The 26,575-nt window shown below is 48.6% G+C and overlaps 1 protein-coding gene across 1 annotated transcript; it reads right to left on the bottom strand.

Annotated features, from left to right (window-relative positions):
* Positions 1 to 306: 306 nt before the first annotated feature.
* On the bottom strand, positions 307 to 11,759 carry COPS8 (COP9 signalosome subunit 8). The gene is made up of 8 exons (XM_081261878.1): positions 11,526 to 11,759; positions 10,562 to 10,632; positions 9,433 to 9,481; positions 8,330 to 8,462; positions 3,962 to 4,069; positions 2,915 to 2,977; positions 1,970 to 2,017; positions 307 to 1,294 (listed from the first exon to the last, which is right to left on the bottom strand). Exons 1-8 carry the CDS (start codon positions 11,601 to 11,603, stop codon positions 1,215 to 1,217), a joined length of 630 nt encoding a protein of 209 aa, XP_081118004.1. The 5' UTR covers positions 11,604 to 11,759; the 3' UTR covers positions 307 to 1,214.
* Between the last annotated feature and the right edge of the window lie 14,816 nt (positions 11,760 to 26,575).

The raw sequence follows: 26,575 nt of genomic DNA, 5'->3' as shown, positions 1-26,575 counted from the left end.
TGATGTGTTCTTAACATCTGGAAGACTTCTCATATTTCCATTTCCTCAGTTGTAAAACACATTTTAACAACATGATGTTCCTATCCAGATTAAATATAATTTCAAATAAAAGATATTTCCACATGTTAAGAAAAACTGAAATACCCAATAAAATGAATGAAAACATGAATTATGTAATTATTACCACACAGATTCAATATAGAGGTCTTTTCTATTTAATTAAGACATTCTTATTTTGAGAGGCAATGACAAACTAGAAAGTATCCACAGAAAGACCAAGACAGTGAAAACTCTAGAAACTAGCTCAGATGGAACAGTTGAAGAATTCAATTAAATATTTATTGAACAAATGCAGAATAAATGAACTAAGGGGTATTTTAACCTAAAGATACAATAAACAAACTCAAATATGTGGAGGGCTGTCACATAAAGAATGAAGACGTGTTCAGCAATTCTTCAAAAGGCAGAACTTGAACCTCAGGGTAAATGTCAGCAACCAACTGGACGCAGGAGAGTTGCACAGAGCGCCTCACTCACCGTAACGCTTCTCTGCCACACAAGGCACTGTGCACTCAACCTTCCCCTCTGAACTGAACACGTGCGAACATGGCATGTGCCCGGCAAGCCCTCCACTGCCAGCAATGAATGCACTCCCACTATTGGGAAAAACTAACACTAACAAACTGGTTTATTCAGAAAATGGTCTACTTGCTCCTTAGCTATATTTCTGTACCTATTAGTGATTCTCCAGAGGTGGGAGAAAAGGGAACATTTTCTCCAAGGAGGGTGAATCACAATCCCAGCAATTCAGGTTCTGCCCCGGGCACCGTCCTGCTATAACTGTGCCTCTCCACCAGCTGTGCAGACAGAGGTGTGCACCAGGCGGGGATGGCAGTGACAGCCGTGCTCTATACCAGGCAGGGAGCTCGCGTCGCGGATCTCCAGGAACTATAAACTAACCGCTTAATACTGATGGGCTCCAACCAGATTGTTAAATATTTCAAAATGAGAATTGCTTTAACATCTATTTAGCATAATGTTTAAGGACAAAATATATATAATATTTTTATATTATATATGTATTTTATCACATACTCAGTAAGGAATGCTGAGGTGCGTATAATCCATCCAGTAAATTGAAAATAAAAATTTTACATTTCTGTATTTGTCAGTGTACAGGATTCTGAAGTAGATGCTGAATTCAGAATGGTACATCAATTTTCAAGGAAAGCCACATAATCGGTCAGTCTGGCCAATTGCTGCTCATTGGGGATTGGTGGAACTGGGGCAGGCTCTGCATGTTGAAGACAGAAACACATTTCAAGTTAGATACCAGTGTGACAACGCTTTGGTTCTGCCACCCACCCCATTCATGTCTTTAATTTTAACCCAAAAGTAACTCTCTTGGAGCTACCTGCTTTTAGACAAAATTGTGCCTCCGAGGGGCCTGCACACTTCCAAGACATGGTCTCCCCAGCTGGCCTAGAGGCACAGCAGCACTGCAGCTATAGCCATTACTGACACTCTCTAGGCCAAGGCTCAAAGCGGGTTTAATGTCCAGCATCTCTTAGGAGATCACAGCATTTCATGGAAAGCCTCTACCCAGGGACATTTAATCCAGGAATAATTACTGAGGGCCTCTCAGGTGCTAGGTTCTATTCCAGGAAAATATTACACTGTCAGTGAACAAAATGACACAGGAGCCCACCGTGGAGGAGCTGCGTTCAGCATTTAGAATGCTTCAGGATCAACAGTGAGGAGCTGCGGGGCCCAGGCGGGGTAAGGAGGCGCACTACCTACAGGGCGCCACTGTACCAGGTGAGCCCAGTCTCACCCTTCTATCAGGTGTATCACGACAAATTTATAGAATTGAACCTGCTTCTTAAGAACTAAGAAAAATGCATACATATTACAAAAAAGATGCTAAGCACAATGAAACATTTTAAAAAGAGCATATGAAAACACATACCTGATAAAGGAATAAACCTGTTAAAGGAAACATCCAGGGCCCCTGCAACTAAATTTAAAAAAAAAAATTATAGCCCAATTTACAGAAGTCATTGTCAAGACCTTTCATAGAATATACCATTTTTCATAAAATGCGCATTTACAGCCACTGAGTCTCAGTCAGGGATGATGAAAGACTCTATTTCATTAGTCTTCCCTCGCCTTCAGAGTGGCTGGGACATAGCTTGCCGTTCTGCACCCTCCCATAGCTTGGCACACTGACATGGTGTACCACCTGCCCATGGTCAGCAGTATGTAAACAGCAGGTGTTCAGAGCAGGTGAAGGAAACTGGGGTTGATGTCAAAGGGTTTGTGAAGGTGGACATTAAGCCTGGCTCTTAAGAGCTGGCAGATAAGAACACTTGTGGTGGCAGGAGGGAGAGAAGCCAGCAGCAGGAACAAGTGTGGCTCACTGCAGAGCAACATGGAGGGGCTGTGGACTCAGACCAAGGTGACGGGGAAGGCTTGCGGGATTTCAGGCCTTAAAAGGCAGGCGACAACAATAGTCCTGTGAAAGCGAAGCCATAGGAGAAGTATCTGTATGGCTCAAGTACAAGGAGGAGAGAGGAACTTAATAGGCTGAAAGTTCAGATACTGAGGGTGAGCAGTTAGAAATGGCTCCACAGATAAAAGGACGGGATATTAACTGTCAACACAAACCACGGCGCATGACCACGAGATGCCTACATACAACTCATGTATACAAGAAAACCTTTTTAAAAATTAAAGACTAGATGACCTTTAAGATCCTTTCTACCTTAAGTGCCAACACTCCTATCTATATTTAGAATGTGAGTTATTTCCATCATGTTAGCATTTTATATCAAATTACCCAAACTCAAGGCCTGAAACCCTGAAGTGGTCTTGGAGTTCAGTGCTGAAGGAATAGGTACAGAGCTCAGCCTACCTGGCTTTCTGGGCAGAACCATTCTGGTGGTAGAGTCGGCTTGCCATCCTTGTTCTAGTATACCTGGAAATACACATTTCACACACAGGTTAAGATGTAACCCAAACATTCATCAGACCCACACCCATCCACTATATACTTGTACAGGAGATCTGACATGTTTCAATCAACCTGTCACTTGCATGTTAACTTATTTCGGAAACATAGCAAAGCATCTCATGCTACTCTACCAGGCTGCTTGAATCACTAACAGATGGTTAGTTCTGTATAGAGTGTTATATTATTAATGACACATAGCAAAATTTATGATGTCTTTTATAATCATATTGGGGACCAGGATTCATGCCCAGGCTGTCAGCTAAGAGTATGGGCTCTGGAATATAATACACATTAGATAAATCACAGATCAATTTTAAGAGAAAAGACATAGATTCAAGTTTGTATGAAAGTAACCACATGATTTAATATAAGACCTTTAGGCTGAGATGTAGCTCAGTGGTAGAGTACGTACTAAGAATGCATAAAGCCCTAAGTTCCCAGTACTGAGAAAAAAAGGAACTTCAAACACCTTGTCCTTTATGTGTCTAGAACTGTAATAGGCCCTGGAAGTTTAAGCAAAAGAAAAGATGTGGTACTTGATGGAGCGTCTATTTTAGTTGGAGAGCAGAAATGTAAATCATTATATAACAATGCAACAAAGTGCATGCAATATTCCAGGAGTGGGCAGAGCGGGCAATAGGCACTCAGGGCCCAGGTGGGAAATGTGGGGAAAACATGGGCTAAACAGGGCTGTAGGATGAGACTGACTTTACCAAGTATGAATGAAACACAGATTTCTAAGTGTGAGCAATGAGCATATTTGTGCTTGTTGTCCAAAGCCCCGCTGGGGGTGGTGTGCAATACATGTTTCATATCACCTTCCTAAAAAGCCAGCACAACCTCAATTCCCAAACACACCCTGTTCTCACGGTCCAGAGAAGGCACTGTGAACCTGTAATTTACACCTCTCTTCTATTTTCCTTTTCAGTAAAAAGTAAACTCAAGTACCTTTCACAGCCTCTTCTACAGGAAGTCCAACAAAAGCTGCAAAATCATCAGCGATTATCGAGGTGTATGCTTGAGAGACCAGGGCAAAGGCGCGTCTCCTTGTGGCATCTATTGTGGAAGTGGGGAGGGTGGTGAGGGAACCAACAGAGCAGGCATTTTAACAGCGGTTACCATGCACCGCTGCCCTTGCCCAGTCCTCATGAGCAACACCAGATCAACCCAAAGATGTCTGTGCTTAGCATATGCATGTGCCTGCCAAGCACATGTAAGGGTTCAAATAATGCTGAAAAAAACAAACATTTCTAACATTTCCTTTTAGATCTGACAGCAATGAGAGTTATAAAGATGGAAAACAGTTAATATACACAAGACTCAAACTCTAGTAAAAATTTAACTTAAACACATTTATGTACATCAAGTATACATCTTAAATTTCTCTTATTCTTCTTGTATTTCCTTATAAACACTGGAGTGAACAATAAGAAAACCTCAGCAGGGTCCCTAACATGATCACACCTGAGTTGTGAAATAAACCTTGTAATGGAGCATGAGTCCTAACTTCTAAGTCTGCATCAAATTCTTAACTTTATTTAGGTTCAAAATTCTAAATTCCAACACTGAATGACTGCATCTAATGAGAAGGGGGTCTAGACACCAGCCACATCGACTCTTCAGAGGGTCTTGGGGATGTTTCTCGGGCTTACATGTCCACATTAAACACACAAATGAGAGAGCTGTCCCATCCAGTTGGCCTACCTTCCTCCTGTCCAATACTTTTGGTGACACGAGGGCTCCTCCATCTGGCTGCGGACATACTTAGAAACATTTTGGATTTTACTTTCCATACTCGATAGGTAAGTGCACATATGAAACAAACCCATAACATACTGAAGTCCTCTCTCCATTCCTAGGCCACTGTCAACACGATGATAGCAACTCCTCAGACATTCTTTGCTCCAAACTAGTCCCGTAGCTCTCAGTCTTACTCCTTCCGACCCCTGGGCTTTTGGGTGATGCTGCTCCATGGCCTGCAACAACCTCCTCTCTGCAACTCATTCTGAGATGTGTTTATAAACTCCTCCTACAGCGCTGCAATTCTGGACAATCTCCGTCCCTCTCTAAATTCATAGCATTACTGTTTATGTTTCTAATTTAATAAGCATGTTTTTAACCATCTAAGGTACACATTGTTCTGCCCACCTCCAGCTTCTCAATTATATTCCAAAATTCCGGACAAAAAAATGCTGTCGATTTTGTCTTTATATCCCCAACGTGCCCAGTACCTCCAGTGAGGCATGTGATGAGCACAAGCTTGTGGGCCGTGTCACCAGGACCTAATGGTGCATGACCCCAGGTCCCCAAGTTAAGGCCTTGCTTTCTCATAATCCTTGGAAATCACTGACACTCAGCTCTTCCTTCACTGCCACTGTCCTCCACTTGGCTCCTTCTTTCTTTCTACCAACCCACAGACAACCTAACTAAACAGACTTTTAAAACAATTTAGAGATACTGGGACTTTTTCTATTGAAGGCTACAGACATTCAGTTGAAAGAACTGAGGCAGCAACCGACAAGGGACACATATTTGCCTCCTTAGGAAAATACAAGTGTATGCCACACAGCTACATTGGCCTGGCAAGCCTACGGTGTTTTATAAATATTGTCTCCTTCAAATATTCTGATCAGGCTTTTGGGTGGGGAGCAGAACAGAAATAGAGTGTGAAGAGGACAACTGAAGGGGAGGCGAGAAGCAGCAAGAGGTATAACTGGGAAACTGAACACACTGGGGGACAGAAGCAGGTTGCTGAGGGAAGCAAAACAAAGGCTCAGCATTCCCAGCACCAGCCAAGGATGCGGCATTCGGCTGCTTTCCACTTGGCATAAATGATTGACACAACACATTCTGACCAGTCAATCTGTGACCCTCAGGAGCTGTGCAGTTTGTCACATCATGAAGGTATGCATACCAATGACACATGCTAGTGGACGGAACTGAGCCAGCACCCAACACTGTGGTGACCAAACACGGGACATGTTCTTAGTGGAAGCAGAGGTCCCTCACAGGAATGCCCATTCAGTGTTCAACCAATACTGGGGTGCCCATCACCCCACAAGGACTGCCTCTGCCAGTGCTAGAGACAGAGGGCAGATGAGCTGGTCAGGGTGCCACCCTCTAACCCACTCTCCCTCTCTACCCTGCTGTGTGCAGGGAAGATGGCTGCCAATGACTAGAGTATAGGAGCTCCCTGGCTTGGGGAGTGGGGGCTCCATCAGGCCTCACAGGCCAGAGGCAAAGTTCAGGGAACTTCCTCTGCTCCCTCCCTGCCTTTCTCCAACTGATCTGAATCCACAGTTTCTGCTAGGCAGCCCCCTTTCCACAGTTACCAGTTCCCTGCCCTGTGCCTCCAGGCCTCAGTCCCCGGGAGCTTCAGTAGCTCTTGCTGGTGAATGCAAGGTTTTCATGAGTCTCTGTTAAGCCTTCTTCAACCTTCCTCACAGGACTATGACTAATTTAGAACAGAACTGAAAGAAATCTAAGAAAGTGACTTGTGGTTTGGATACTGTTTCAGCCTGTTGCCCAAAGGTTATGGGTTGGAAACTTTGTATTCCATGTAATGATGTCACCTAAACCCTTAAGAGGCGTGGCCTAATGGAAGGTAGTTAAACCACTGGGGCACTGCCTTTGGAGGAGATTTATAGCTCTTGTGGACCCCAGCTACACGAGAACAGATTTTTTCCAAAAGAGCAAGCCTGGCCCCTGAACCTCTCTGGCTTCCTGCCTGACCATGTGATCTCTTCTACTGGTGTTTTTGCCACTGAGATGCCATCCACCACAAAACTCTCACCAGAGGTCACACAGACACGACTGTCCAATCCTGCACTTACGACCTCCAAATCTGTGAGTTAAATAAACTTATTTTCTTTATAAAGTACCTAACCCCAGGCACTTTGTTGTAACAACAGAAAATTAATTAATTTAGTCATTGTTCTTAACTAGAGAACAAATGTGTAATGCATTGAAAAGCAAACTATTAAACTCAGCAGTAACTCAAATCTGCTATGACACCTACTCTCAACAGGCTGCAATTTATGGGGGAAACATGCTACTATTTATGAATCTGGGGAGTTGTAAAAGTCTCAAGAGTATGTTCATGCATATTGTAGGTGAACAGATGAATGCTTTAGAACACAGGTGTTTAAACATATTAATTCATCCTAACAACCTGAAGAAAATACTATTTCTAATTCTGCTCCACAAATGACAAAAATGAAGCACTGCGAGGTCATCTTCAACAAGTGACCAAACCAGAAGTAAACACCAGGAAGCTAGGCTCCAGAGACCAAGCCCCACAAGTAGTGCTATACAGTTCTTTAAGGGTCTGCGAGCTGCTTCAATTCTTAACTCTAACAGAGACTCCACGGTGAGAAAAGGTGCTCGGAAGAAATGAAACCAGAGACCAAAGGCACACCACAGAACACTTGCTGACTAAGTTGGGAGTCTCAAGCCTCATCCTGGGTCCTCGCTACTGCCATTACCAGAATGAGCCCCTAGCTAAGAAAGTCCATTACTACAATAATTCCTTGAGGCACATCTGAATTCTTCAGAAGGCAGTTTTCAAAATGAGCCCACTGTACTTGTACAATTTGATTCCACTCTGCTCCCTCCTCACCCAGCTGCCTGCCCTGAAATTCTGCTCATTTTCATTCATATTTAACGTAGATGTGTCCAGTTTTATAATTTACATTGTTCTGTTTTACCATCTCAAGGTAATTATATACATCTCAAAAACAATCTTTACCATCCGAAAAGAAGACAACAATGTAAAGCAATTATTGTATACACTTATCAAACAGTGAGCCAAGAAGACCAGAAGCAAACGCTAATGGTGGCTGAATGGAGAGAGGCTGAGACGTGATTTTTGTCATGGGATTGTGCTATGTGAAGCCAGGCTTACAACCTTTCAAAGAAATTAAAAACACATTTGAGCATCTAGGCATTCAACTCATTACTTAAAAATCCAGAAATTGGAGACAACAGTTATCAAAGTCTGAGGCTAACAAAATCTGAAGCCCAGATTTACCCATCCATACCATGAGTGACAGTAATACCAGATTTAATAGTAAAAACCCTGTTACTAACAAAAGCAATTTTATCTAGAATAAAAAGACAATAAAGCCCTTAGCTGCTGATATAGTCTCAAGCAACATACAACGAAGAAGAGTAGAACAAATATTAACACTGAATTTTAAAAACCAGCTCACTTGCCTATGAGAAAATATCTACTTTTAAAACACACTGATTTACTTCCACCCTGCAGCACCTAGGGAGATGCACTTAGTCCAACATAGGTTCTGAAAGAAATGTTACCTCTAAGTGCATCCATGATTGGCTGTACTGTCTCAGACCACTGGTGGGCGCTGATGGTCATGTAGATACCAGGGAAATCCCGCTGCCAGATTCTCTGTCCTACTGACCAAATTCCCCCAAGTTCAGAATTTGCCTGCAATACATATTATTGCCTTTGAAGGTATTCATTCTGCAATGTACTTATAACTGTACCTTAAAATACCAGAAGTGACATAAAACTCTTTGAGTTGTTATACTAAGACATAATTCAACATTTCTTTTAAGAGATGCAATTATTTTTTCTACTGCCAAGGTTTTTATAAACTGTGGAAAATATTTGTACATTTAATACACAATTTTTAATACAACAGCAAATTAAAGCAAGAGAAAGTAGTTAAAAAATATTTCAGAATTAAACCTGTGGACGAATTATCTTAAGCATTGTTATTTTTAAAGACGTTCCATTAATTTTTCTCATATAAATATTTTATACTTATGCAAATACATATAAATTTAGGACAAAGAGTAATAGTGAACTGGCTATTAACAGACTGTCAATCAAAGAGCCATTCACTGTAACCTAACATCAAAGTTTCCACTAATATTATAGAAACTATGTGTTTAATTTATAGTTCTTATTTATTAGCTAAAAAAGCTCAGGAATGTTCCAATCTACTACAAAGGAAAAGAGAGGAAAAGAGAGTTATCACTTGAAGTTAATCTTAATGCTGTGAATAGTCACTTTTTGAATATTTTTATAAACAATAACAGTTTAAAAAAATGTGTGAGTACCATTATAGAAAACTGCACACAGCAGCTGGAAATCACCACCGCCTCAGCCTCTGCCATCATATATGCAAAGTGGCTCAGCTGTTAACTGGTGAAGCACACTCACAAGCCCCACCTCAGGAAGTTTAACCAGTAGGAGGGGAACACTGATTTCTGTACCAGTCCATGGAAATTTAAATTTCTCAGAGGAATCTAAAGATCTATTTTTAACTTCAAAGTTGGTTTAACTATTTCTGTGACATGGAAACGAAAACAAGAAGTTTTAAGAGACTGCCACTTAAGTGAATGCCACTACTATATTAAAGAAATTAAATTATTTTGAAAAGAATACTTACAGATTTTATAGCAGGTGGTATCCTTTTCCAAAGATATCTTGCATTATTCCTAAGTTACACATAGAACAAAATGAATTAATGAATGAATAAATAAAAACGAATTAAACATCAGCTCAATAAGTACTTAAAATCACTGGGCTCCAACGCAAACAAAAAGAAGTACACTTTAAAATACTACACACAATACAGAGTAAAATTTAGTTTTATATGAATTTGTCATGGAGAAATAGGAGTGGTTTTCTAGATAAAAAGACATGAAACATTTTCATCAAAATGTTTTGTCACTTTTGCTGAATTTTTAAAATTAATGATACAGATCCTAAAACAAAGCACACTAAAATTACAGACATACACAGAACTGCCCATATAATTTACTCAAATAAAAATAAACAATTTATATATTTCAACAGCTTTGGCACTTCCTGACAATAAGATACACAATGCTCTTCTCATTAAGACCTCTCTTGGCAGTGGAAACAAAGTCTCTAAAATTTCAATGCAAGAATTTTTAAGGGGTTGAAACAAATACAAAATAATGGTATTATAAAAAAAGAAGCAAATAATTTATGTATGTGTAATGAAAACCTCAGTTTAGTTTTTTAAAAAGATATCAAAGAGTTTGGAAGAATTTCAAGCAAAACTTTATCAGGATGGGTCAGAAAGGAGACTATTATTCTTTAGCACAGCTATGCTTATTTTCCTAAGAAATGTGAATAGAAATTTAAAAAAAAATTCTAGGAAATCTCATACATGTTGATAATGAATTTTTGGCTTTCTCAATCTTCCCTTTCAGCTTCTTTTGATTTATTGATTATATGTGAAGTTAAGAACAGAGAGATCATAAGATTTAAAAAAAAGTTCAATGGAAGAAAGGAATTCACTACACTGTAGTTTCTCATAATAAATTAAAATGCTTTTTGAAAGGCATTTGTAAAACTAATCTATCTTAACACAACCATCTAAACATAATTCATTATGCTTTGATTGAAAAGGAAATAGGTATAATAGGTATTATAATATGAGATACAGCCCATTGTTCCTGAGTTACATGGTCTACTTAAAGGCAAAACTAATTCCCATGTAACCATGAAGAAGCAGCTACTGTTAGTTTCAGGTAAAAGGAACTTACATGTCATTGTGAAGCAAATATAAAGCTAAAAGCTGACCATACACTGGGGGTGTAGCAATTCCTCCAGGAGCCTTTAAAGTCAAAAATAGGAGAAAAACCTCATTTACTCTTATGCTTTCATAAAGATAAAAGGTTCGTTAACACTAATTTAAAAATGAAGCCCATCTTACGGTACTATCACAAATGTAGACACAGATTACAGAAATACTAAGCACCAAAACCCACACTACTAAGTTTAGATTTGTCATCAGCTGGTATTTATCTTCTTTTGGCTCTGCTATTTTATACACACAAGAATATTTAAGCTAGTCCTTTTCCCAGTTCTCAAATTTTTATTTAAATACTCTTATGAGAAACAAATACTGTCTAAAGGCTCCTAAGCAGTGTGACTGTCCTTATATGGAACACGCTGGGAGTTTAAGGGGCCCAGGGGCCGACCAACGCCGCCGCCGGGTTACGAGGCGTCGCTCTCCGGGTTCAACTTAGTTTCTTGACAGAAGAGCCACGAAGCGCCGCTGCTCGTGGTCGCTCTCCTTTAGTAAGTGACTTACACCCACGTCGTGAGCGCCCGCCGGGTGCCTTTCTAAGAAATGTGGAAACTTGTCACCAAGGCACGACAGCGCTGTCATGCGTCCCACTAGAGGAAATGGCAGGTTCACTTGGTAACGACGACGCGGGACTAAGAGGGCTTGGGGCCACGAGAAACGGTGGCCTCGTCCTGCGGCGGCTGCCCGCCCGCCCGCCCCGACACGGCCCGCGAGACGTGCGGTCTCCACCACGGGAAGCGCGTCCCTGGGCTCCGGAGAAGAGACGCGCGGCGGCTCCGGGCGCAAAACCAAGCACAGACCACCAGAAGCTGCCAGTGCGTCCCTCCCGGCGGGCGCGCGCCCGAGCCCCAGGCCCGGCCCCGTTACCCTGGAAACCCGCGCCGCCCCAGTCCTCCCCGCGCGGCGCAGACGACGACCTCGAGCTCCTGGTTCTCGCACTGATCCAGCAACTTTTTGAAACTGAAAGCGCCTTCCGCCATCACCGCCACTGGCATCTTCCCGGGCGGTCTTACAGCCGCACCTCTGGACCGCCAGACCCCTGACTGTCCCTCGGGGCGTCGCGCCCGCGATGACGTACGCACAGAGCCACCGTCGCCGCGGAGGGCGCAGGCGCAGGCGCAGGCGCGATGTTGGTTCCGGCACGTCGTCAGACGACGCCGCAATGGGGAAGGGGGCGCCGGCGCTCTGGCCGGCGCTCTCGGTGTCCTGGAGGACCAGCTCGGGGAACCGGAAGCTGCTCCCGGAAGGCGCGGCCAGCCGAAGGCGGGGTTGGCGCGTGTGGACTGCTGGTGCTCAGGCGCACGGCGGAGGGAAAGAGCGGCAGAGTTACGCTTTCAGTAAGGAAAGCCGTCGTGGACGACAGGGAGGCCTTTCTTTTGAGCCTTCCTGTTTCTGGCCAAGGCAGTTTCCCGGGCTCCGATGCTCTGCCCCGGGAGGTAGGAGAAGCGGTCTGAGTCCAAGGTTGCGAATGCCTATTGGCTGCGTGCACTCCGACACCCAATTCGCCCAAGGAAAGCTGCGACCGGCCTGGGACGCCTCCCTCCCGGGCGGGCGCCGGCTCACACCTGCACCACCCACGTGCTGACCCGCGTGTCCGCCCACCGCTCCCGCCCCTCCCTCTTTCTGGGCTTTCGGCACCGCAGCCGAAGCACGGATTTCTGAAACAAGTTAGATGTCTTTACGCTTCCAACCCCTGAAATCCATATCCTTACTATCTGTCAACGCTTACATAATCTAATCCCAGGTCTTGTAACTTGCTCTAGAGCGAACACTGTGCTGTGTGTTATGTAGGTCCACATTGTTTTTCCTGACCCGCAAAAGAACCCTGGGGAAGAGACTTTGTTTCCTGCTGCACCACAAGCTATGTGTTGCGTGGGCTCAGAGCAAATTTAAAATGCAGGGCCCCTTGTGGGTTGGATCTGAAATATCCCCAAAGGCCACGAGTTGAAGGTGTGGTCCCCAGCTGAGGGTGCTGTTGCCTGGTAGAGGGACTTGTAGGGTGTGGGCCTAGTGGGATGAAATAGGTCACTGAGGATGTGTCTTGAAAGGTGTCCCTGAAGCAGATATTGGGACCCAGGGCCTTCCTTTTCTCTTTTGCATCCTAGCTTTGCTCTGCCACATGCTTCTGCAGTAATGTGCCACCACAGGCCCCAAAGCAATGGGCTCCTGACCATGGGCTGAAACTTGCAAAACTGGGATCCAAAATAAATCTTTCCTTCATAAGTTGATTATCTGAGGTATTTTCTATCATAAATGGAAAACTTAGTAATGTGCAAGAGTACAATGCAAAGGTACATAAGTAACAAGCTAGAGGTATTTGGGATGGCTAAAGTTCACCCAGATTTCATCAATAGCTACGCAGAAGAGAAGGACTGGGGTAAACATGATTTTCAGGTCATCTGACATAAATCAGAGGAGCAGGATTTAAAGTTTTAATATGTAATGATGAGCCCAGCCTGTTTTGAGGCAATCATTCACTGGAAGCCCTGCCTTTGATCAGAAAGAAAAAAAAAAACTATAAAGCTTTTCAGGTGACTTAGGATGTTACAAGTGGAGACCAAAGTAGACAACTCTGTGCTGAATACAAAAATCTGTGGAGCTTTATATGATCACAAGTTTGAAGCAGAGTTTGGGGTGCCATTTGAAGAGCCAGCCTGTTTTGGTGGTGGTTTGAATGCACTCCCACAGTTTGTATATTGGAAACAACCCACAAATTCATGTTATTTGGAAGTGGAGCCTCTGGGAGGTGATTAGGATTAGAGGAGATCATGAGGCTAGAGCCCCCTCCTGGCCTCCCTGGCTTTATAAGAAGAGGAAGTGGGACCTGAGCCACTCAGCTGCTGTCTCACCACCTGATGCCCTCTGCCACAAGAGTACCTGCTCTTGAAATTCTCAGTCTCCAAAACTGAGCCAAATGAATTTCTTTATAAATCACCCAGTTCTGGGTATTTTGTTATAGCAACAGAAAACAGACTAGGACAGTTTTGTTGTTGTTGTTTGTTTTGTTTTTTAAATACAAGTACAGAAGACTGGGAGCTGAAAATGGGAGGAAAGGGAGAGTTTGGGGAGACAGAGAAACAGGGCTCTGGGGGAATGGAACAGTTGCGCCCCAGGCAAGACCTAGCCAGTGACAGTGAAGGGTTGATGAGTGATGGCCCAGGACTGGGATGGCTGATGTGTAGCTTTCAGTAGTGCTAAATGTCTGTGCTGAAGCCACCTTTTGCTTCCAGACTTTTAATAACAGAAGTGAGACGTGAAGGGGTATGGCAAGGGCAGCAATCTCAGGAGGAGGACTCAGAAGAAATCCAGTCTCAGCAGCAGGAAGAACCCTGACGGGAAGCAGCTCCCTGGAGGTGCTGTCCTGGGTGGCAAGGGCTGTGCTTTCCACTGCCCCGGGTGTGGCATGGGCTCCTAAGGATGGAGCTTGTGGGTTTCCTACCCATTTCTCCTGGGTCTCCCTCTTGTACAGCTTCCCGCCTTCCTCCACTCTCCTGGGGCGCAGCACAGTCACTGAGGAGTTGGAGACTGTGCCTGGGTGGTTAACTGAGAATTCTCAAGTTTCTCCTGTGTGGGTTTGTTTCCTTCTCTGTTTCTTGTCCTTTAAGATCTTTTGCTGCATTTGTTCCTGGGAGCTGGAGTCCTTTACCACTACTAAGGCCTAAGGGAGCTGTGCACCGAGGGCTGGGTTCCTCCCACCTGTCCCACCCCAGCTGCCCGTTTGCTTCATGACCACAGTTGCCACAGCTGCGTCTGCTGCCACAGGAGTGGTAATGATCCACATCAAGAGGAAGCCACAAGGAGCAGTCACTGAGCATCCTGCTTCTGCCCATGGGTCTCCTCCATGAACCCACTAGAAGGCTCTGGGGTGGACACAATGGCCCCTGTGGGACAGATGGAGAGGCGGGATGGTGAGCTGTGTCGTCCCTGCCCTCAGGACTCTCTGTTTCATGAGTTTGGAGTGTAGCAGGAAGCATGTGGACACTCACCGGGCGACTTGAAGAGAATCTGGTGAAAGAACTGTATACAGACTTGTGGGCAGGATGGTGGGAACTGCAAGACACAGCACGGAGAATCGGCCCTGATTCCACACCACGCAGGAAGGGGTTCCGCTTCTGGGATGGAAGCACAGGAGCTCCACAGACCCACTCCTCAGTGGACAGTCATAACTGTGATAACTATGTTTAAGAAAACTTAGTCTCTGGGAACTGTCTTAAAGGCACACCACACTGAACAGAAATCTATTCAAGAAAATGGGCTAAGACTTGGCAAGACTGTGGAACGGCTGGGTGTGGAAGCCACATGCTGCTCCTGCCCTCCTCCCCCAGCTCAGCCGAGTGGAAGCTCCAGGCGGAGGTGTGTGGTCAGAAAGCTGGGGCTCCCTCTCCCTTCTCTACAGCATCTGTCTGGGGGAAGCATTTCTCATTCTTTCCTCAGCAGGCTGAAGAGCCTCTAGTCCAGTTGGCATGGCCTAGAGTCAGAGGCTCCCCTCCTCCGCCAGCTCCCACTCAGGAGGGACCAGGCAGCACAGCCAGGAGTGCTGGGCCCTCATCACTGCACACCCTTGCCTCAGGACGGGAGTTCCATGTTCAGTAGGGAAGCCAAGAAGACCAAGGGCCACCACCTCTTCCCTGTGCTAGAGAAGTGGTTCCGACATTTAGTTTGAGCCAGGAAGGCTGTCTATCAGAACCCAGAGATCCAAAGCTTCTCCTAGAACAACTGGGTTTATTTGAAACAGAGTGTGGGAAGACGGAGCCCAAGGTGGAGCTGTTGGTGGTAAGCAAATCACAGGAGCTGATAATGAGTCCAGCAAGGTCACAGGACACAAGAACAGTGTGCAAAAATAAACTTCATTTCTATACAGTAGCAATCGCAAACCGAAAGTGAAAAAATCTCTAATACTAGCAGCAACAAGAATGGAATACTTAAGAAATAGATATAATGAAAGAAGTGCAAAAAGTACATTCTGACAACTATACAACAGTGTTGAAAGAAATCAAAGAAGACGTGAATCGATGGAAGACTTCATATTACTCTATATTACATAAATTATACAGATTCAGTGAAATCCTCATCAATGTGATAGCTGGCTTCTCTGCTGCAATTGACAAGATGATCCCCAAATTCTTACAGAAATTCAGGGAACGCAATACTGAGGACAATCTTAAAACAAAGAACAAAGAGGGCTCAATGTTTGCTGAGTCAGAACATAATACAAAGCCACAATTATGAACATGGGGCAGATAAGTAGCTCAATGTATAGCAAGAAAACAGAGTGAGGAGAGTCGGGTGCACCTTGCACTGACGGCTGCTTGGTTTTCTACCAGCCGGGGAAATTGTAATCTTTTCAACAAGCAACATGGGCCAGCTGGATATCCTCACGCAAAAAATAAAGCTGGGTCTCATCTTACATACACAAATATTAACTCAAAATAGGCCAAAGACCTAAATGGAAGAGTTAAAGCTATAATTACTATTAGAAGAAAACATACAGTAAATTTTCATGATCAGGGATGGGATTGGGACCTGTTTTTTAGACAGGATACAAGGTGTATGGAACAAAAGGAAAAAAAATAGATAAACTGGATATCATCAAAATTAAGAACCTTTGTTCTTCAAAGAACACCACCAGAAAGTAAAAAGACAACACAGAATGGGGGAAACGTTTGAAAATTGAATACCACATTACTGGCTTGTATTAAGAATATACTAATGGCCTTTAAACTCCAAAAATTAAAGGCAAATAATTAAAAATGGTCTAAGGATTTGAATAGAAGTTTCTCCCAAGAAAGATATACAAATGTCCAGTAAGTATATGAAAGCACTCAGGACAGCCTTAGTCGTCAGGCAAATGCCAATCAAAACCAAGAAGATACTATTCCACACCCACTAGGGTGTTTATAGTAAGATGGGCAGCGGAGAGTGTTGGTGGGCTGCCAGGGACCAAAAGGGAGTTCTCCTTCAAAGAATAGCCTGACAGTTACAAGAAACAGCCCCCTGGGAGACATCTCGCCTGGGAGACACCCTGCAGCCATCCATCTCCCTGAGACATCCTGCGGCCATCTGTCTTCCTGAAACATCCTGCGCTATCTCACCTTGCGAAGACTTCCAGCAACTGCCGATAAGAGAGCTCCCCCATCCCCAGCCCATAAATACCCCTGTGTGAACAATAAAAGTTTGCAGCTTGATCAGACTCCTGTCTTGCAGTCACCCTTCGTGTCTCTTGTCCCTTCATTCCTCCCCATCTAGGTTCGCTGCCCATGTTGATGTGTCCTGCCAATTGGGACAGTGGGCTGTGGAGGAGCTAACTGCTGAGGACCCTGTGGGGAGGCCGACTGGTCTGGCTGCTTTGGGAGGTCCTCCGAAGATTAGTGCTGCCACATGATGTAGCAATTCCACCCCTTGGCTATACCCCGAGAAAGGAAAGCAAGGCCACGGGAACACAGTATGTGGATGTCACCGCCGCGTTATTCACAACAGCAGGGAGGAGAGACCTCCCAAAGGTCCATTCACTGATGAGTGGAGAGCAGGATTTGGGGTGTTGATACAAAGGAGGAAATCAGTTAGGGCTAAACAGGGCAGAGCAGCAGGAAGGGCATGGCCAGCCCCTGAGAGCAAGCTTCATGACCCAGACACATGGCCGACCATCGTGTGGTGGCCAGCTGAAGGGAGCACTTCAAAGCAACTAAGTTTGTAAGTGTAACATCCAGGTAGAAGTAGTCTTCTGACCTAACTTTGAGAGAAAAAAAAAACCCAGCAAAATAATATGTACACTTTTTGGTTTTTTTGCCACATTTATGCATAAATGTTGGCAGGGAACCAGTGATGATTGTAACACCTTTTGGGGGCTGAATTATGGGTGGAAGATTATTTCTGGTATGATTTCTTTAAATATTGCAAAATTAGTGATTTTTCTCCCAAATCTTGGACAACTCAAACACCAAACTTTAAAAATAGGGCAATTATTTTTTCCTCTTTTGTGCTAATGCTTGTGTTTGCAAATGAGAAATGAGATCAGCTTTGAAAAACTTCAGAAAGGCCCTGGAGTAAGGGCAGACAGGCGTCCAGGAAAGTTTGGTGTAATAAAGACAAGCTGCGACAACTTCTGGGATGGTGAGGCGCAGGGTTACAAAGAGCGTGGAGGAAGAGCCGAGACCCGGGGCATAGAGAGCAGGGCCTCGGGCTCCAGGAGGGCACCTCAAGGCCCCTCTCATGCTCATCGACTCCCAGTGAAGAGGCCCTTGGACTGTTGGCCCGAGTGGGGGACAGAACATCTCAGCAGGGTTCCACGGAGCTTGCTGTGCTGGGAACACCCACATGGTACTGGATGCTGACCAAGGCACCTCCTTGCCTGAGACAGACCTCGCTGCGCCCTTTCTTGCTTTTCCCTCCTGGACTGCAACAGCTGGAGGTGCTGCTGCTTCCAGGGCCAGAGGCGATTCTGAGGACGAGGATGCTTCTTAGGACAAGGGGCATCTGGACAGCGTTCCTGCTCCCCAGGAGGGGTGGGCTCCTGCTGGCCAGCGCTGTCTCAGCTCCGTGCCCTGCAGCACGTCCTCCCTGGTCCTCTGGTGAGCTCTGTCCTCTTGGCTCTCGCCAGGAGCACCCAGCACCCTGTCTGTGTCCACCAGTGGGGGCTCTCTCTGTCCTCTTGAGTTTTCCCTCCTGGCATCAGCTTGTCCCCTCCATGCCCAGCCTGTGGACAGAGGTCCTGTGGACGGGCAGCTCTCCTGGACCAGGAGCACCAAGCTCAGCTCACTGTTGCTGTGGATTTCTTGGAGTTGCCATGTCACATTCTTTCTCAGGCATTTCCAGGGCAGAAGCAAGATGGTATTTGCTCTGGAGATGGCTCTCCCCCTCCCTCTTTCTCTCCTGCCTTCTGCCTGCTCTAGGCTCCCAGCTCCCAGTGTACTCCGTATGTCACAGTGACCCTGGACCTGGCCCAGGCCTACCTCCAGCGTCCACACTGGTTCTGTTTGATGTCTCAGCTGTGGGTATCTCACGTAGCCTTGCAGGCACATCACTGGAGTTGCCTTGGGTGGAGAAGGCCCCCTGCCAGCTGCCTCTTCCCAGTGCCAGCCCAGCGCCCTGGCGCATAGTATGTGGCCGATACACATGCTTGAAGGCCTGACTCTTTCTTGCCTAGGAACAAGTGAGGGCCTGGAGTTGCTAAGCAGAGAGTCAAGATTCAGTAAGACCAGAAGCGTAGCCATTCTGGAAGTCAGAGAGATTCATGGTGTGTTTGGAAAAACCAAAGCAGAAACCGTCCTGCTTCCCATGCAGCTCATAGAGGACCCTAAGAGTCCTAGTACTGCCCGCAGGACCTGGGGCGAGATCCATGGCCCCATCCGTGGCCCCGTAGACCTAGGGCAACGGTTAGGACGCTCTCTACGGCATTAGCCTGCGCCCAGGGCCTGGGCAAACAGATGTTAATGCTGTGGAAGCCGCTGGGCGAGTGCAGCCCTGGCTGTCCGTCATCTTATTCCAGTATTTTAAGAATCATATTCCCGGGCTGGGGATGTGGCTCGTAGCGCGCTCGCCTGGCATGCGTGCGGCCCGGGTTCGATCCTCGGCACCACATACCAACAAAGATGTTGTGTCTGCTGAGAACTAAAAAATAAATATTAAAAATTCTCTCTCTCTCTCTCTCTCCTCTTTCACTCTGTCTTTAAAAAAAATAAAAATAAAAAATAATAAAAAAAAAGAATCCTATTCTGACCCTGATAGTGGGCAACAAGCCTCTGTTAACTTTTCTGGGGAGGGTGCAGTCCTGGGCCAGGGGCAATTTCCAGTCTTCCCCTCCAGAGCCTACCTGCCCGCAAGGCAAGGGGCATCCAGAGAAGTCGGAGCAATGCCAGGCTCCACCACCAGGAGGCGCTGCGTCCCCACCGAGGAGGGGTGACTTCTTCCTGAGGAGGAGCCTGTAGGCCTTGGTGGAGGCCAATTGCTCATTCTGTCTTTTCAGCTTGGGGAGGTTAATTTCTTCTCAAAATGACTTTCCAAGTCTAAATCTGGGGGCCTGGGCTGTGGAGAAGCCCTTCCCATGGGCTACCCTTATCTCTACCTGTTCCGGGTCCCTCAGGCCCACAGGCCCCTAGATGGTCAAGTCCCTGCCCGTGGGAGGGACGCTGCAGGCGAGGTCCAGCCTCCTGGGGCATCTGACTGGGCAGAGTTTCTGGGAGAGCGGAGGGAAGGGGTTCCTTGGTCCCTGTGAGGGAGGGGGTTCTCCAGGGAACAGCCTCGTCTCTCCTTAGGACCACCCCAAGGCGGGGCTCCTGTGCACCTCCTGGGAAGCAGGACCGCTGTCCATCTTGACTTTCCCGACTGCCACGAGTCCTCAGAGTGCCAGAGGCCTTGGGAGTTTAGTCCTTGGCCGAGGGGAGTTGACCGGCTTGAAGCTGCTAAGGCTTGGAATGCCCATTAGGCGTCTTTAGAGGTCTTTCTGTTGGAGTGGAGGGGAAGTGTAAACCGGTGTTGGCTGAATTTGAACAGTCATTTATTTATACCGCACGGTATCAGCTCCTGCCTTTCTCACAACCATCAGATGAACAACTCAGGCTCAGAGAGGTTGAATAACTACCCCCAGTCACACAGCTAGCAAGTGTCAGGATTTGAACTCAGGGCTGTCTGCTCCTAGACCCCCTGCCTCTGTAGCATGGCACAGAGACTGAGGGCGCCTCAGCACCAGTGAGTGTGGACTGCAAAGTCCTGGAGATGGGTGGTGGAGATGCCTGGAAATGCTGTCTGCCCTGTCACAGCTGGATTTTTGAGGCCACACGGTGAGTCCTTGTCCTTCCTGACACCTCCCTCACTCACAAGCCACCTCCTCACCCGGGTCCTCTCTGCCCATCGCCCATTGCCATTTCCAGACCCATTCGCTCCCACCCACTCAGCTCTTCTCTCTCCTGGAGCCATGATCTTTAAGCACCTACTGTGTGCCCTGCTCTGCACTAACTGTGGGGACACAGTGGCAACAGGTCTGTCCCTACCCTCAGGCCCTCCCTGTGCCCTGGGGGAGTTCCTCTGGTTCTCTGGCTCTCTGGAGTTTACCCGTCCATTTCTGTAGTAGTGGAGGTCCCCGGCAAGGGGCCCACAGCGCAGAAGATGGCTGCAGCAGACCCGCCGTCTGGTGCTCTGTGCTCGGCAGTCCCGGGGCAGCTGGGCTGGGCTGGTCTCCAGGTCTCTCGGGGGCACAGGGAAGGCACTGGCTGGGGCTGTGGTCTTATCTCGGGGCTCCACTGGGAAAGTGGCCCTTCCCCACCCCTCCCTCCCTCCCTCCCTCTCGGGGGACTGACTCCTGGCGCTGCTGCAGGCCCTCCGGGTGCTCCGGGGTGCGTCTCTCCATGGAGCAGCGCCCTGGGCAGGTCAGCTGGCAGAACTCAGCGAGGAGGAGGCCGTGGGGGCGGTCTCTCTCCCAGCGTGGAGGTGCCACTGGCCACGGTCGCTCTCTTGGGGTTTTTAGAACAAGTCACTGGGTCTGGTCCACACTGAGTAGAAGAGCTTTGGACTCCAGACACATCACAAAGGCCAGAAGCTGGGGGCCGCGGGGGCCAGCCTAGAGGCCCCAAAGAGCCATGTCTCTCAAGTGCCAGTCCTCGCACCTCCTCCCGGGGCCAGGCTCCATCGTCGTGGAGTCACTCAAGTCCAGGCCTCGTGTCTCCGTCAGGCCCGGGTCTGAAGGCGCTCCAGGGTACCCCGCAAGCCTGGCCACTGTGCGTCTGTGCAGGAAGACGCTCCTGTCCACCTCGCTCCCCTCCCCACAGGTAGGACAGTGGTGTAGGACACCTGTTCCAGGGCAGAGGCCGCCTTGGGGCCGCTGGCGCACAGCAGTGCTGATGCTCTGCAGGCAAGGGCCCGGAGCCCTGGCCGGGTGTCCCAGCCTGAGGTGGGTTCCACCCGCTTGGCGCTGCGCTCCTGCTGGCGGCGGGTGCTGCCTTTCCTGTCATCCCTGTGCCTTCTGGTTCAAGCTGGCAGAGACTGCTGGTGCCCTGGGGTTCCACGGGCATGGTAATGAAGCCTCTCCTGGGCCGGGTGGGTCTGCAAGGTCACGGTGCTGCTGTTTGAATCTTCTGTGTTCCTTTCAATATTTCATAATAAATGTTAAAAAAAAAAGTGACCACACAGACAGCTCAACGGAACAGAATAGAAAGTTCAGAAATGGCCCAAGTCCGTATGGAGATTTAGAATAGGAAAACAGTGGCAAATGCTGGCAAAACAATTGGCTTTTTAATAAACAGACTGACAAGCAGATGATCACTGGGCACCCCATGAATTAGGAATGTAAACAGAAAGCGAAGCAATGAGCATTCTAGAAGGCTGAGTTCTTCTGTAAGGAGGAACATTTTTATTGTGACTTAAAAATCCAGATGCCACGAAAGAAAGAAAACTGGAGAAATAGGGGAAAGAAATCTATGTGCACAAACAATTTAGTTTTGTTTTTTAAAAAGCCCTGGCAGAAGCTACCTGGCACTATGCTCCTGAAACCCAGGGCACCTTTACCAGCACACAGAGAAGTCACGGAGGCCCAGGAAGGGCAGGTGAGAGGCCCTGTGGGCCTGGAGTCTGAGTCTGGATCCCTCTGCAGACAGCACAGCGGGCAGAGGAACGGACAGCCACGGGCCCCACGAACAGTGAGGCTGGGCCATGGGCCTCTCGGGAACTTCAGACTGCGAGCAGATGGGAACAAGCTGTCTGCGGCCTGACCACTGTGCGTCTGTGCAGGAAGAAGCAGGGGGAAGCCCCGGAGCAGCTGCTGGAGCCCAGGGAGCCGTGGGTCCCCCAGGGAGCCACAGGATGGCGAGAGCACAGCAGCAAAGGTCGTGGGACCCCAGTGGCCGCCGCTGCCATGTCCCTGGTTAAGGCGAAAGGGCTGGGGTGGTCTGGACCCTCTGGACTCAATATTATCCATTCCCTGGAGAAGTGCTGGGATAAGGAATTTGAAGGAAAGGGGCGACTGGGAAACAGCGAGAAATCCGGAGACTCCGAGCAGGGGAGCGTAGACCGGGGATCTCTGGGGCCAGGCTGCCTACTGCTGAACACTTCCCATCCCGGCCAGCAGATGGCGCCCTGCGCGGCGGGAGGAGAAGGTCCAGAAAGCCACAGGGGAAACTGAGGGTGGACACGGAGCAAGATCTAGGTGAAAAGCCAAAGGGAGAAGACCAGGAGAAGAAGAATCAGAGAAGCAGGAGAAGGCCTGGCCAGGCCCCCAAGAATACAGACACAAGAAAACAGCCCTTGACCTTCGTGAAGACTGAGGCCAAGAAGATGCTGATTTCCCCATGGCCGCTGGGCAGGCTCCAGGCCGGCCGCATGTCCAGGCTAGGCTGCGGCTTCTGGGAGCAGGGCTCCCTCTCGCTGCGATTCAGGGCAGCTCCGCAGGGGAACTGACACCAGGTGAGCACCCTGTGGGGACACTGACTGCTGGAGATTGGAGGTTGAAGAGGCTGCCCCACGTTCTTGTCCCCCCGGAGCTGTGAATGTGACCTCGCTGGAAGTCGGGTCTGGGGAGGACTGGATGGGCCCCAGACCCACTGCGATGGGTGCCCCTTAAGGAGAGGAGGCAGAGTCTCGGAGGGGCTGCATGCTGGCAGGCAGAGCTGGAGGGAGCCCCATCCAGCCAGGGGCACCGCGGAGGCATCCTCTCCAGAGCCTCCCGAGGCAGGACCCTCCTGGCCCCTGGATCGGGGATTTCAGCCTCTAGAACTTGGGGAGCCATCTGTTCTTCTGAAGCACAAAACTCAGAAAACAGATGCACCTACTTATACTTGACCAAGGGCCTCCTCTAGAAAGGTCACACTGCAGCCTGACTCACTCGGCACTTGTGTGTGACCGTGGGCGGTCTGGGTGCTGAGGACCAGCTGAGCGAAGGTGGCGCTGCCTCAGCTCTGGAGGAAGAGGAGTGTCCTCTGAGCTGTGGAGGCTGACGGTGGAGGTGGTGCCCGTGGCTCCTGCTCTCCGGTGCACACACAGCTGGCCACAGGTCTGGGCTGGCCTTGTGCCTGTAGGAGTGAAGTCCAGTCCTTTGAGAGAACTGGTCTTCAAGGTGACTGGCCCCTGGGGCGCCTCTCCTGGGTGCGTGTCACGATCGGGGCAGACAGGCAATATGACTAGTGCGACAATAATGTTGGGGTGTCACCGTCAACAACCCTGTAGCCAGGGCCTCTCTACCAACAAATGTAACCCCGGGGAAGACACCAAGACCCCAATGTTCTGGCCGAAGGACGTGGTGGGGACTTTGAAAGTCACCTAAACCTGTGTTCCCACTTTACACCAGAGGTGACCTTGTGGTGGAGTGTGGTTCTCAGAACCCCCCTCAGGTACAGAGTGGACGGGGGAGCCATCTGGCCCCCTGAGACCTGGCGTTTCATTTTAAAGTTATGTTTTAGATGACACGTCAGCTTCTCGAGGCTCTGCTTAGGGTCACTTTGCTCTGGTCATTCTGAGCTCCAGCAACGTGGACTCTCTGCCTCACACAGCTGTGACCCGGCCTGAGCTGCCCTTGGCTGGCATCGGGCCCACCACGCACCACCTCCTCCAACATTCAGATGCCAGCCACCTTCCCAGGGAGTGCTGGGGACATTCCACGTGGTCTAATCCTTGGCAAAGTTCGCCTCCTGGTGACATAGTTGGAGAGTAGATCACTGTCCCAGCTGTCACGGGCAGCAGAAGAGGAAACGTTCACACTGTCACAAACACCGTGGTCCCTTCCGAGCTGGAGTTGAACCCCCAGAGGGGCTCTGCGGTAGACGACTCTCCTGGTGTCCACCAGAGAATCCTGCGGCTCGGTGTATGCCGGTTGGGTGACCCTTGACACTGTGCTCCGCTTCCCTAATCCAGATGGGGATACGGACCTGGGACGGGGAAGCTGTCCTCACAGCGGGCGGGGGGGGGGGGGGCGGCAGTGGCCCTGCCTGCCATTCTGGATTGGGTGATGCTGCCGTGTGGTGAAGCACCATCTGGAGGCAGGGTTCAGGGCAAGGCCCCACCTCAGACCCCAGTGGGCTCTCCTGGCCCCGGAGGGGATGCCCCAAGTGGTAGGAGGGGCTTTGTGATCGGGTGGCCAGGGACCACACTGGGTTTATGCTAACAAGGGGACTCATGGGAGTCCCTAGACATTTGATGCTCATGAGATGACTGACCAGGATGGGTGCTGGTCATGCAGAAGGACTGACCGTGGTAGGATGCCGCACCCTCTGGGGAGAGGGGGCAGGACTCGAGTGATGGGTGGTGGTCTGTCCACTCAGCCCCTTGCCTGCAGCAGCTGAACCAGCCACCTGCCCTTGTAGGCTTGTCCAGCAGGAAGGAGTGACAGTCTTGTTCCCAGAGGTCTGGCGGGTCACGTGTGCACTGTAAGCCAGCCATGTGGCCATGCAGCAAGAAGCTTTGGTTGGCTTAGACTGTCACCTGACCAGTGCTGCCCACAGCCCTGTGGCTTCTAGGTGGTGGAGGTGGGGCTTTGCCAACTGAAGTCTTGTTAGAGTCACCTGAAGTGGGGGGAGGATGCTAGGTGTCAGATCAATGGAAAATGGCCAACATTGTTGAACCTCAGAGGGGCAGAGTTGAACCTCAGTGAGTCAACGCAGGCAGAGCACTGGGAACAGCACCTGACACCCAGCCACTGCCAGCAGGTGCCAGGAACCGTGCTCAGCTGCAACAGCAGCAAGAAGTCGTCAGTTTTTCCATTTGGCAAATGAGGAAACCAAGGCTCAAAGAGGTTATGTAACTTGCCAGAGATCACACAGCTAGTGAGAGAAGGAGTCGAGGCATGAAGCAGGCTAGTTTGACTTTGGAGTTTAGTGCTCACTCTACAATGCTGCTTCAAGAGGGATGCCTGCTGCGTACAGATGGCCACAGCCAATGGCCGGAAGCTAGGTGAGCGTATACCTAAAACATCCAGATGGTCTATTCAGGTTCTCTCAGTGGCCAGGATACCTGGTTTTAGCTGGTTTTTGCCTGTGATTCAGGAACATAAGCACGAGCAGCATTTCATCAGCCACAGAGTTAACGTGGCTTCCAGAGCTACCTTCAGGTGGGAGAACCGGGTGGAGAGAGGGCTGTCTGGGGGTACCTGGAGCCTGGACGGATTCCCACATGAAGTTGTTATGGTAAGAAGAATAAATGACACTTAGCAGCCCCCACCGAGGCCGGGGTCACAGGAGAAAGCCGAACTCTGCAGTGCTGTGACTGTGTCCACACGTCTCTCTCCTGTGGCCCTGTGCCTGAGCCACCGGCCTGTGATCATGGGCAGATGGTAAGAGCTGCTCTCACGAGGAGGCCAGCAGGAGGGGGAGATAAATGGAGTGTGCACAAGGCAGGTAGGTGCTCCTTCTCTGCAGACACAGAGCACAGCGGGCAGACGGTGTCTCCAGCTCAAGTTCAGCGCTGACCCCTTTTCTGGGAGCTTAACATCAGCGGTTTTCCATGAGGCCCACCGGGAAGACGCTGGGCAATTCAGTGAAGGCTCCCTTTCTGCTCTTTCTAGTAGATGGCCCAGGACAGGGGGCTTAAGTGTGTGTGAAGACAGTAATGAGGAGACAGCTCCTTCCATCCCCTGCTGTGGCCTGTTTAGCTTCCAGGGAGGAACCTGCAGCAAGGGGCACAGATGGCTCCCCATCTATCTTGGTATGTTTTGTGTTGCTAGAACAAAACACCTAAGGCTGGATCCTTTATAAGGAAAAGAGGTTTATTCTGGCTCACAGCTTTAGAGGCTGAGACCAAGCTCAGGTGAGATATGACATCTATCCCTTCCTGGGGTAGCGTCCTGTTCCCTAGTCATCTCCCATTAAATCTCACTTCCTAAAGGTCCACTGCCCGTCAGTACTGTCACGCTGGGCAAGGAGACTCTTGAGTCCTGGGGGACAAACCGTAAAACCGTATCCAAGCCATAGCATCAGCTAGGCAGAAGCCGAAGGAACTGGTCACTCCGGGCTCCGTGAGGATAGTGTAGGCGCTGCCGTCTTTGCCTGGCATT

The sequence above is a fragment of the Spermophilus citellus genome, assembly GCF_964194105.1.
Source record: "Spermophilus citellus genome assembly, chromosome: 11".
NCBI classification, from domain to species: Eukaryota; Metazoa; Chordata; class Mammalia; order Rodentia; family Sciuridae; genus Spermophilus; species Spermophilus citellus.
The sequence above is the reverse complement of the archived record's forward strand: the minus strand, read 5'-3'. Positions and strand labels throughout refer to the sequence as shown.